General features: G+C 38.3%; 1 protein-coding gene across 1 annotated transcript; it reads left to right on the top strand.

The window, feature by feature from the left end:
* The first annotated feature begins 8,474 nt into the window (after positions 1 to 8,474).
* On the top strand, positions 8,475 to 9,681 carry LOC108953878 (cysteine-rich receptor-like protein kinase 8). The gene is made up of 4 exons (XM_039300133.1): positions 8,475 to 8,614; positions 8,706 to 8,943; positions 9,135 to 9,285; positions 9,373 to 9,681. Exons 1-4 carry the CDS (start codon positions 8,581 to 8,583, stop codon positions 9,679 to 9,681), a joined length of 732 nt encoding a protein of 243 aa, XP_039156067.1. The 5' UTR covers positions 8,475 to 8,580.
* Positions 9,682 to 13,728: the final 4,047 nt, after the last annotated feature.

Genomic DNA, 13,728 nt, shown 5'->3' with positions numbered 1-13,728 from the left:
TACTAAAATTCAACCGTGCTCTGATACCACTTGTTGGGGAGAACCCGGGGACACAATTCACCACGGCCAAACACAATCCAAGATCAATTTCTCCCCCGATACTAAATCAACTTAAAATCTCTCAACCCCCAGCAATAACCAGCAATGTATAGCCTCACAAAATGCAAACATAACGCCGAAATGATAAATAGACAAAGCAAATAACAACACCAAAGATTTAACGTGGAAAATCCGATGCGGGAAAAACCACGGATCGCCCAAAAACATCTACTAATCACCAATAATAGTATGATACACAAAGTATTCTTCTCTAGTCACACACTAGAGGATCAACATCAACATTACAATCATCTTCTTCTCATAACATAGGTAGATAAATAAATTTGGAGTAAGAAAACCTTAACCGCAACTGGAGAATTCGGAAACGGTTCTCGATGAACAAAAACCATCAACTCGTAGCCCTCGGTCTCACGAACAACATACTGAAATTTGAGCCGATTCCGTCAATATTTGGCCTTCAAATTAAAGCCGCAAAGTTGCAGCCCTCTTCTTTTCTTCTCTCTTCTCCCTTGCAATTTTTTTGTTTCTCTCTCCTCCTCTTTTCGGACGCCCCAACTTCACGCACGACACTCCACTTCCTTTTTGTTCTTTTTCTTTTCTTTTTGTTTTTTTATTTAATGCTGGCTCCAACACTCTTCAACGTAATACGTTCCCCCAAAAGTCATAACCCCTCAACATAAAACCTCTTCATATATGAGTCATTATCTAGCAGGCCGGGCTTTTAGGCCCAACATGGGCGGACGGGCCTTAAGCCCATCATCATACAAATAAATAAAACTATAATCTCCCACTCGTATATGGTGGGCCGAACAGGATTCTCTTTACCTCTTTGCAACGTCCATACCAATGAATAATTCGTGCGACCAGCATACTTTGAGAGCTCGTTACTATACATCTGTTAGGAATATATAGCAGCTCATAATTGACATCATACTTTGAGTAGATTTAGTATGCAGTATCTTAGATCGATCAATCACATTTATATCTCTCTTAATCTCTTTTAAACAATGATATATATATATATATATATATATTATATTCACAATTATGATTATCCTAAAAATAGTCATAATTGGTCGACCAGTAAATACAAAACTACAATGTGATTCTTCAAATTCGATCTTCCTCTTTCATTCAAACTCTCAATTTCTGTTCAGCTTACTTTTCTAGAAATGTCCCATTAGATCAAATCAACTCACGACCATTGACAACATCCTAAGATAGCAAACACTAAATAGAAATCTTGAGAATAAGTAAAAGTCATGAGGGCACTAAAATTGAGGAACTCTTTTCCTCAAGAGTCTCACACAGCATAAAAGTTGAGATCAAACTTTTGCCACTCTTATTGGTCGTCTCATGCATATATAGTATGAAATACGTATTACGGTATTAACTCATTTCCCATTGAGCATATGTCTACACCTTCAATACTGTACAGATGATAGTTCAGACATACCCAATGTCTAACTTGAGTTCACATATCTACTCATTCACAAAATTTATCAAAACTCACACCTGGCATCTTAAACAGATAAATTAAAATATGTGGGGTGTTTCACTTTCGGACATAGTACATATCATGTTCTCATCTTAACACTTAGTTAAGGCGACATATATATTTTAAGCTTGAGCTCTCGATTATCACCTAGCTAATAAACTTAAAAACCGTCTCATCTCTATTTATCACATAGTAAATAGAGGCGATTACCCGTGTGAGTGGGCTAATCTTATAGCTGTTTGACATACTTTCTCAACTTAATGTAATGCACTAAGCATTAAGATGCATAAAGGTCAAACAAAGATTCATAGGCATTAATAATAAAAACACAAGTTCATAAATGTGAACAACTCAGGGAAATTACAATATCCAGTACATCAGGCTCTACACAATTCTAGAGATTTTACATGACCACAAAATACATATCTAGGTATTGGCTTTGTCATAGGATCTGTTACCATTCTATGCGTAGATATATACTGTAAGTCCACATCCTTTCGTGTAACCATATCTTTGACAAAGTTATACTTGGTATCTATATGTTTGGTCTTGCCATGATACTTTGGATCTTTGGTGTACGCTATAACTGCTTGGCTATCACAGTTAACCAATAATGGATTTGCAGCTTTCTTAATAATACCTAAATGATCCAAAAATCTCTTAAGCTAAACTCCTTCTTGTACCGCTACTAATAATGCCACGAACTCAGCTTCCATCGTGGACAAGACTATACACGTTTGCTTCTTACTGCTTCATGATATGGCGCCATTGTTCATTAAGAAAGCAAATCCAGAGGTAGATTTCCTTTCATCTAAATCTCCTCCCAATCAGCATCTGAATAGCCTTCAAGTCGAAGATCATTTCCTTGGTAATTCAGCTTGTAATCAGCGGTTCCATTAAGATACCACAGTATTCTTTTAATGGTTTTCTAATGTACTTGACCTGTATTGGATTGGTATCTACTCACCATTCCAACTGCAAAACATATGTTAGGTCTTGTACACATCATAGTGTACATCAAGCTCCCAACATCACTAGCATAAGGAACATGTTTCATTTATTCATTCTCTTGTGGAGTCTTTGGACACAGTCTATGGCTCAATCCTTCACCTTTTGCAATAGGAGTGTCTATGGGCTTACAATCTTGCATACGAAATCTTCAAGAACATTATTGATGTATGTTTCTTGCAAAATAGATCACGATCTCTTCGAACGATCTCTTGAAATCTTAACTCCATGAATGTATGCAGCCTCACCGATATCCTTCATCTCAAAGTTGGAAGACAACCAACTCTTGACAGTATTAACAAACTCCATATTGCTTCCGATAAATAGTATATTATCAACATATAATGATATGATCACAAATTGATCTTTGGATCTTTTGATATATACACAATGATCATCATCTATCATTGTAAAATTATATGCCATTATGGCATTATGAAAATGTATATACCATTGTCTTGATGACTGCTTAAGGCCATATATCGATCTCAAAAGTCGACATACCTTTTTTTCTTGGCATTTCATTATGAAACCATCAGGTTGTTCTATATATATTTCTTCCTCTAATTCTCCATTGAGGAAAGTAGTCTTTATATCCATTTGATATAACTCAAGATCATACTAGCCACTATTGCTAGAATAATGTGAATCGAAGTAAATCTCAATACAGGAGAAAATGTTTCTTCCTAATCAATTCATTCTTGTTAATTATACCCCTTCGCCACAATGCAAGCCTTTTGCCTTTCTATTGAGCCATCAACTTTACGCTTTATTTTGAGAACCTACTTGTTCCCAATAGCTTTGCGTCCTTTTGGAAAATCAAGCAGTTTCCAAACTTGGTTTGACTTCATTGACTCAATTTCCTCTTCCATTGCATGAATCCATTTTTCCTTACTAGGGCAAGTTAGAGCCTCATTAATATTTCTTGGCTCATCCTCATCTTGTGGAGCAACCATGAAAGTTTCCCCTTTGATGTCAAAACGTCGACGGGGAATACTTTTATGACTTGTTTACCGTATGGGAGATTGTACACTTTGCACATCATTCCTCATCATGCTCCCACTCAGATTAGATAATGACGATATCATCTCATCATGTGGTTGTAATTGAGAGTGAGTTGAATTAAATTCATCACTTCTCATGTTACTCTCACTTGGACGAACTCCATTAAGTTCATTATCATGATCCAAGATTTCAAATAGGGAGAAATCATCACCTATTTCGCCCTTATTAGGAAATTCATTCTTTAAGAATGTGATATCCCGTGATTCGAATTAAGTTATACTTCCACTTTCATGCTCACCTATAAACACATACCCTTTCGAGTGTTCCGAGTATCTTATGAAAATACTCTTCTTTCCTTTGGGACCCAATTTCCCAAACTTGTGAGAGGGCTCATGAGTATAGGCAGCACAACCCCATGGCTTAAGAAAACTTAAGTTTTGTTTTCTACCTGTCCATAACTCATATGGAGTGGAAGTAACTGATTTGGAAGGCACCCAGTTAAGTATATAGGCAGCAGTTAATAATGCATCACTCCAAAAAGTGATAGGTAAATTAGTATGCGCTATCATAGACCTAATCATTTCTAGTAGGGTTCTGTTTCTTCTTTCCGCAATACCATTTTGTTGAGGAGTATATGGAATAGACAACTGTCTTTCTATTCCTTTTTCATCACATAGTTTTCTGAACTCATTAGATAAATATTCTCGATCTCGATCGGATCTCAATGCTTTTATTTTCTTGTCTAATTGATTTTCTACTAAGTTCATAAATCTTTTGAAACAACTTAATGCTTCATATTTATGAGAAATCAAATAGACATATTCGAATCGAGTATAATCATCTATAAAAGTGATGAAATAAACAGCCCCATGCCTTCCTCTCACATTCATTGGACCACAGACGTTAGAATGGATTAAATGCAGAGGAAATTTAGCTCTTTTACATTTTCTAAATGGTTTCATTGTCGTTTTCCCTACTATGCAATGCTCACATATGGGCAAAATGACTTTTTCAATGTTGCCCAACAAACCCTCTTTGGCTAGTCTATTCATACGTTGTTGGCCAATATGACCAAGTCTAGCATGCCACACATTCACATCATTATCATATGAATTAGGAGACATGCGAAGGGAATAACAAACATTTGCATTAACATAGTCAATATCTAATACAATGAAACAATCCAGAAAATAACCACAACCATAGAAATTTGTATCCAAAAACAAATCCACACCCTATTATGGAAGTTCATATTAAAACCTAGCTTGACCAACACTAAAACAGACACTAAATTCTGATGAATCTCCGGAATATACAATACATCATGTAGGAACAAAGTGCGTCCACCACGCATGTTCAATTGATAGATGCCAGTCCCTTTTACTTTTGCTCTGGAGTTGTTTTCTACATAGATCCACTTAGTTCCAGTCGGTACTCGTCGAAATTCCACGAAGGATTCTCTATCCTTCGCTACATGGTCTATTGCTCCTAAATCCACAGTCCACAAAGGATTAGACTCAGTTAAGAATACAGAACTCGACACATAAGCAAAGTTCTGAAAAGTACAAGGGGTGTATACATTCTTTGGCTCATGACAGTCGCGAGCATAGTGACCCTTCTTGTCACAATTGTAACACTTCACTCTTGTAAGCTTCTTCATTTGAAGACGCTTTCCTCTTTTATGTTGGTCAAGCTTAGGTTTCTTCCCTAAAGGACCTGCTTCCTTGCCTTTCCCTTTATCGAACCAGTTAGGATGTTTGCGCTTGAAGCTCGAAGCTCCATGTGAGCTAGAACCAGTATGATAGATTTCAGCTTCCGGCTTAGTTGCCAAGAGGCGGTCCTCTTCTAGCTCAAGATGACGCACTGCATCCTCAAAGGTTTTGATATTCTCATTATGGGTCAGGTGTACCTTCATATGCTCCCAACTCTGAGGTAAGGAACAAATCACTGCTTTCACTTGCTGCTCATCAGTCAGGACATGGCCAACATCTTCAGCTTATTAATCATGTTTGACATCTTTCTAAGGTGTTGCTTCATGGTCTGACCATGAGGCTTCTTATAAGAGTCAAACCTAATAGTGAACTGCCTCAGTCTGATCACCGAAGTATGATCAAATCTTGCTGTCAATGCTTCCCACATTTCCTTGGCATTCTCAAAACGCCTAAACTCTCGCATGTCGTCATTTTCTATGCTACTCAACAACGTAATATGAGCAAGAGAGTTTTTTTTTTCCATGCAACAAATGCTTCCTTATCTCTCTTATGTTGTGCAGTATTTCCTTCTTCAGGTTCTACCATGGTCAGGTTAAGAGCTTCTAGTGCCTCTTACTCTTCCAGCACATATTGGATTTTCATGTGCCATATTTCATAGTTATCGTCATTGAGCTTCTCACCTTATTCAGCTCAACAACTATGCTCTTTGTGGCTGAAGCCATTGATCTGAACATATCAGACATATATGCACGAATTATTAATGCCTATAATTTATGCATCCATTTTGCACAAAACCATCATATTAATAAAAAATTTCAAGTAAGGTTTTAGAATCAAAAGGTCACTATGTTTCCAATCATCATCCAAAATCCTAACTTGGAGCTATTATTAATATAATATTCTATGCAAAATAAATTCTTTGAAATTACAAAAATTTGTATGAACTACCCACAATAGTTAATAATAACAGAAAGCAAATAGTACTTGATATCAAACAATAATATAATAATAATGCTTTCACATAATACAACTAACATATCAGTTAACACACCAACAATAACTAGGTAGATAACATTATATAAGATGTCCACAAAACACACTAAATAAAGACCAACAAAAACATCTAGCACCAAGTCAATATGCGAACTGGGAAAGATCCTCTTTTGTTCAATTTCTTGATCTTTTCCCTTGTAACAATCCAGTAATAATCATCTATAAAATCCATCACTATTTTCCTATACAAAGCAGCTCTGTTGACTTCCCATACGCGATTCAACACTCCTTCCCATTCTTGTGGAAGAGTGTTCATGAATAATCGCACAATCTCAGACTGTGGCATGAAATGACCATTCCATATGACCTTTTGTATTTTCCCATTGACTTCAAGAACGTGATCAATTAAGTCGTCACTCTCCTAACGATGATCAGTCATCAGCTATTAACTTAGAAAGCATTTCCTTTTGTTCATTGGTAATTGCGCGAATAGGTGTGCGCAACCTAAGGGGAGGCATTGTTCCTGCAACAAATGCAGAACAAATAAGGGATTACATATAATCCACATAAACTTAATTGGAAAAAGAAACACATTCTTTTTTTTCTTTTTCTTTTTTTTGGGTCAACGGTCAAAGTCAACAGTCAACGTTGGTCAACGGTCGTCAACAGTCAATGGTCAACGATCGTCAACGGTCAACGGTTAGCCGGTCGAGATCAACCGGGTCGGGTCGCCAGGTCGGACGGACCGACCCGGCACGTGCGGAACACATGTGTAGCTGACGTCACGATGACGTCAGCTGGCATGTGCCGCGCACACACCATCGGCGGCCCCTGTGCACGTGCACGCATCAGCCCCGCGTGCACGTGTGTCGCCCGTGCACGCATCGGCCCCGTGCGCACGTGCGATGCACACGCCTGCGTCTTTGCATCGGTCCCGCGCGCATGTGCGACACACGCGCTTGCTCTTCATTTTAAAAGGGGAGGTGCGAGAATTCTTCAGCTAAGTTGTAATGTACGGTACCACCATCAGTGGCCCCTGTGCACGTGCATCACACGTGCGCGCATCGGCCTCGCGCACACGTGCGACACACGCGCCTGCGTCTTCGCATCGGCCCCGCGCGCACGTGCGATGCACGAGCCTGCGTCTTCGCATCGGCCCCACGTGCACGTGTGACGCATGCACCTGCTCTTCATTTTAAAAGGGGAGGTGCAAGAATTCTTCAGCTGAGTTGTAATGTACGGTACCAAATGAATCTTAGTGGGGAACCTAAAGGACAAGCACCGGCACCTTCTACAACAAACAAAACCAGCACTGAGTCCGGCAGTGAAGGTACGAGTTATCTAATTCTCAAAATGGGCACACAATTTGTCATGGTAAGCGTATAATGGTGTCATTCCGTTTCTTCTAATTCTCAATATAAGTTTTTTTCTATATCATATTGCACTTGACTTTCTTTTACGATCTTAACTATGATCATACTCTCTTGCTTTCAACGAGTTCTTGGTACTATTTACACTTGGTGAAAGAAAGAGTCTGCGGATTTGTGGTATGTTTAGATGCAAGGAATTTTCCTTTCTTGACAAGGGTCAAACGAAATCCATGGATTGCAATAGTTAGCTCAGTAATTGGATCGGGGTTACTAATAATCATCATGGGTTCGTTTATATTTTTAAGGAGGACAAAGAGATTGAAGAAAGGTATGAGTGAATTCATCTTGCTTGCCATTGGAATGACCATCTTCTAACCTTTATCTAATGAGAGTAAGCTCTTGGACTCTCAGAGAAGGAAAACAGCCCAAAGGTTCAGTTACTTCATCTAAGACGAGAAATTGGAGAAGATTTTTCAAAGGAAAGATCTCGAGGAGAAAAGCTGGTGGCTTCTCAAGAATTATCTCTGATACGATTAGACATTATACGTGTGGCCACACAAAACTTCTCCAATGAATGTAAAATTGGGGAAGGTGGGTTTGGCCCCGTGTACAAGATAAGCATTGAAGCGACTCAACACCTGTTTATGGGAAAATTGGGAAAACTGGAGGTTATTATCCGAACATGAACTGATTCGAATTTGGTTATCATTGCTAATTCTCATATAGGGATTTCACTACTGACATTACCCTGTTTCAAGGCACAATGGCAGATGGAAAATAAATTGCAGTTAAAAGGCTTTCAAGAACCTCAGGCCAAGGACTTATCAAGTTTAAGAACGAAGTGATCTCGATTGCTAGACTACGACATAGGAACCTTGTTTGATTATTGGGATGCTGCTTGGAAGAGCATGAAAAACTCTTGAGATATGAATACATGCCCAACAAAAGCCTGGATGTCTTCCTTTTTGGTTTGAGCTTTAGCAGATGCAATGAATATTTTAGCTAGTTAATTTTAGTTTTATATAGTTGATGTTCATTTGAGTCTCTCATGATCGACAGGTTCAACTATGGGGCAATCTTTAGACTGGAAGATGCGCATGAACATCACCTTTGGAATAGCTCGGGGGCTTCTATATCTACATGAGGATTCTCGCCTAAGAATTATCCATAGGAATCTGAAAGCTAGTAATCTTTTACTAGATGGCGAGATGAATCCAAAAATATCTGATTTCGGAATGGCAAGGATCTTTGGTGTAAATCAAGATGAGGCCAACACGAATAGGGTTGTTGGAACATAGTAAGTTCTTTAATATCTTTCTACATCTGTCATATGTTTGAATGATTCACTAGGCCAACAAAGAACTCTGATGATCAGCTCAACAACACCAAAATGAGCATATACATATTACAGAAGTTTAAATATAGAAAATAGCTTTTCATTGTTTCTTACTTCCAAGTAATTGCACTTCATCGCATAATTTCAATCAGTGGATACATGGCACCGGAATATGCGATGCAAGGACTATTTTCTGTTAAATTAGATGTCTTCAGTTTTGGAGTTCTCTTGCTAGAGATGATAAGTGGGCGAAAGAATAACGGTTTTCATATCCAAGAGCACGGTGAAAGCCTTCTCACCCTTGTATGTTCCTAGTCACCACACTTTTTTAATATGAAACCTTAGAATTATGTGCAATTATCTTTGCTTACTTCCCTTCCAAAATGACAGACATGGAAGTTGTGGTCCGAAGGTCGAAGTTTGGAACTTACCGATCCATCAATCAAAGAGTCATGTGATGCAGTTCAAGTGGTAAAGTGCATACACATCGGTCTATTGTGCGTTCAAGAAGACCCAATAGATCGACGAACCATGTCGCATGTGGTTCATATGCTAGGAGCCGATACTATCCCACTTATCCGACCATCTTTGCCTGCATTCTCAGTTGGGAGAAATGTGAGAACACTCAATCCTATCAATCTAATTCACAAAACTTCCACTGTTAATGAAGTGACCCTTTCAGATGTTTCTCCTAGGTGACCAAGTATCATCAGCTCGTCTTCAATTGATTTCTCTTTTATAAAGTGGAAATGGTTCACAATTTAAATAAATAGAATGATAATTACAGTGAGATCTCTTTAGCATTGTGAATGTCATCTCTTAATGACGATCCAACCTGTCACCATTCCGTGTATAATACTAAATACAGTTAAATTAATCACACTTGGTTCTATTTGAATTACAATCATCAATTGATAAAAGGGTAAAAAGCTTGATCATTAGTCATCATTTCTATTCTAGTTTACCACTTATGTTCTATCATAATGGTTTGTATACTTACTTGAGTAATGTATGAATATCCAATTCTATAAGTATTCCATTGATATATATAAGCACAAATTCTATAGTATACATTGAGTATATTAGCCGAAATCTAATGCATGAAGAGTGTTGGAGTACTTAGATTTTAAACAATGCCTAAGCAAGAGTTCCCGCATTCAAGTCTTATCAAGTCTCTATTTGCCTCTTCAATTAGATATTTCTACACTTTAGTCTTAGACCAATATTTAGCTTATGCATGAGGGTAGCGTTAGAGTATTTAAATATTGACCATGCCTTCGATAAATAGGCTTAAGATTTTAGAAAAATTGACCATCGTCACAAAAATTTACAAAGAGTGCTACCAAGTTAGGGCAGAATTACTAGTAACCTATTTAATGTATAAGTACGTAATATTCGATCCTATCTTCTGTTGTCAACTTGTCATTCTCTCTTGAGTTCATGTCACTTTTAATTATATTGGGATCCATGAACAATTTTTCTGTAGTGGAATTGAATAATTAAACAATATTTGATCTTTCGGAGTCAAACTCTATACGATAAAAGGAGAAATATTTGAAGTAATTTGAAGATAACGATCATAATTTTTATTCGTCCTTCCTACTTTCTAATCCTCGGGGTTGGGTTAGCATGTCCTGTTAGAGTGTGATTTGAGAAATTACTAAATCAATCTTTAACTTATTGTATGGAATTTAATTTTAAAATTTTCAACTTTATTAATTTAATCTTAAACATTTTGATAATTCAAACATAATTCCTTTAACTGATTTTCTATGAAAATCGGTGACGTGATGATTCAATTATCATCGACAGTCTTATGCGGTACGGTCGACAATTTAAGGTGGACAAAGAGGACGTTTGGTTTCTTATGATTTTTCTGATTTTTTTTCCCTTCCCTCCTCTTAAACACGTAGACTGCCACGTCATTATACGTGAGCTAATATCATCGACAGTCTTATATATATATTCACGCACGGAGAACATGCGAACGGGCAAGATTGCGGTGGTGACGGCGGTGGCGCCTAGTCACCGCCGTGGGTCATGCGTTCCTCGCGGGGAAAGCGCAGATCTTTGCGGTCGTGGCCTCCATCGTCTCTAAATGTAGGTGAAGACAAAATATACACACGGAGAAGCGCAGATCTTGAGCAACTCAAAAGTGTTTGTGTTGCGAAAGAACACCTTGATTTTGTTCGACATCGTGATCTTGCACATGCCCTCAAATGGCCGTCTCTCATTAGCCACCGGGCCTAGCTTGTACGCTGGCCCTTCGTCGACAATCCTTCCTTGCCCTCTACGGGCGCACTCATGCCTCTGACGGCGTCTTCAGCTTCCTCCCGCTCGCCGATGCCCTGCTCCCTTCCCAGTAGATTGATCGAATCAGAAAACTGCACTTCCCCATGTCTGTCTTCTGAGAAAGTGAATTTTGTGTGCCTTTTGCTCAAGATTCTCGGGGTATCGCTCGTCGAATCATACGGTAGAGAGAAGAGTTGACTTTGTGTGCTTTTAATTCAAGTTACTCCATGCAGTCAACTTGTTTGATAGAATATCCCGGAGACAAAATTACACGTTCTGGGCAAAGTTATAGCAACTTGATATTTACATCAACGCGATATTCATTAGACAATGCGATCTTTTCCCAGACTTATCGCAAATTGTTAAAATATGATCCATTTTTGGAAAACTCTAGATTACTATACTACACTTGCTTATGAATTAAGTATACTTAATGAAGAAGAAAGAAGTCAGCAGCTACAATTTGCTTCATTATTTTAACTTTTTGCAGTCTCTTCAAGCTTGACAAATCAGGCAACTTTTGTAAAGATCCACATTCATGAATAACCAATTCTTCCAAAGATGGTGGGAGTTCACCTTGAATCTCAACCAGATCACAACAAACAAATACTTGAAGACACTAATTTATTGAGATTACTTACATTGGGTAATATCTCCACCTTTTGAAGTTCCAAAAGCGACAATACTCGTAGGTTCTCCAAACGATCAAGGCCTCGAATCTCTGAGATAGCACAGTAACAGATGGAAAGAATTGATAGTATCTTCAGATTCAATAGATCCTCCATGGAACAACCCGACTTGAATGCGCACAAATGTAACTCTAATAAACTGCAGGGAAGGCTCAGGAGGCAATGCAGATTAGGGCACTTGAGTGAAAGTGACTGGAGTCAAGGAAGGAGACTACTTATATCCATGGGTAAGGTGGTCAAGCATTCAGATTCCAATTATAAGGATGATAAAGTGAAGGGAAGGCTCGGGAGGCAACGCAAATTAGGGCACCTCGAGAGTGAGAGATCCCGGAGTCGGGGGAGGAGACTTCTCATATCTATTTGTATGGTGTTCGCGTACCGAGAGCTCAGGGATAGGGATTCTAGTTTGCTTAAATTCTCGGTTTGCAATGGCATCGAAAGAGCCTCTTCCACAGGCCCATCGGATTCCCCCATCAAATCACATGCCCTGAAGTTCAGCCATAATTCATTAGAAGATGGCCTGAAGTCCAGCCATAATTCTTTTAAATTAGGCAGGTTTGAGAGATCTAGCGGCTCATCTGTGTAAAATGTAGACAACTTTAGAATTGTAAGACTTTCGGGAAGCCTCGATACCACATGTATTGTCATACCATACAATTTCAAGATCCTCAGAGATCGATTTCTATATATGCAATTGCCGATTTCCATATGAAAATGATGCATCATTTTGCCTTCTATTACTTCGAGCTTCTCTAATGTCCAGAGCGTATTAGGGAGTTCCTTAATCCCCGTTCCACTTATATTCAACTCATTCAATGATTCCAAATTTCCGATTGTATTCGGAAGCCCCTCCAACGACTCACAATCGCTCATATATAGGTATTTGAGACTTGCAAGATCTCTACCCATCTTGTCTGGCAACCTTCGAAGATTCACACAAGATGTTACATCTAAAAAAATTAAGCTTTTCAATTGACAAATCGACTTGTCAATTTCAACTAATTTGTGACAAGTCCCGTAAGATCAAACTTTCTAATTTTGAATGAGCAGAGAAGTCGGGGGTTCTCTCCAAGCAAACGCATCTGGTCAAATTCATAACTTTCAAATTTTCATCACCTATGAAAAAGAAAAATTATGCAAAGATTACTTATAATCTAATAAGACGAAATGATAAGTGTTGTCTAGCATATAACATACCTTCATATGGCTCCACCCCTTCCAATCGTGCGTAATTTTACTCTTTGATAGATCAAGAATAACCACATTCTTCATGGAGAAATTTGTAATCTTAAATGTTGGGGGAATTTTAGGCCAAGAAAGTCATCGTAATTGTGGAAGGAGATCTGAATTCTCCTGGAAATTATCAATTGGAAGAACATTTGATAGCGATTCATGCCAAAGAAGCCTCTCTTCTGCACGAAAGTATTCCTTCCAATCGTCAACTTGAAGAAACCTTAGATTAGATATTTTCTCAAAGTCCTTATAGGTAAAGTAGTAATGCCGCTCATGGTCAAAGTGGAGACGAAGAGCTTCAACTTTTGTTTGTCCCTGCCCAATGGAAAATTTTAAAAACAAAAGAGTTTAAGTGAAATGCATTTATTCAAATTCACTATTTTAAGGGGTTGGAGTACTATCGTTCCTTTAATCAAGAAAGAACAATCTCGAGAGTTAGAGGAACCTCCAGTAGTGCATACTGCATTTCTGGTGTGGGCAAGATAATCATCCAAAAGACAATCTCTTCTAAAGGCATGTTTGCCGAAAGATT

The sequence above is a fragment of the Eucalyptus grandis genome, chromosome 8 (assembly GCF_016545825.1).
Source record: "Eucalyptus grandis isolate ANBG69807.140 chromosome 8, ASM1654582v1, whole genome shotgun sequence".
NCBI lineage: Eukaryota > Viridiplantae > Streptophyta > Magnoliopsida > Myrtales > Myrtaceae > Eucalyptus > Eucalyptus grandis.
Note: the sequence above shows the minus strand (reverse complement) of the source record. Positions and strands in the feature narration are given on the sequence as shown.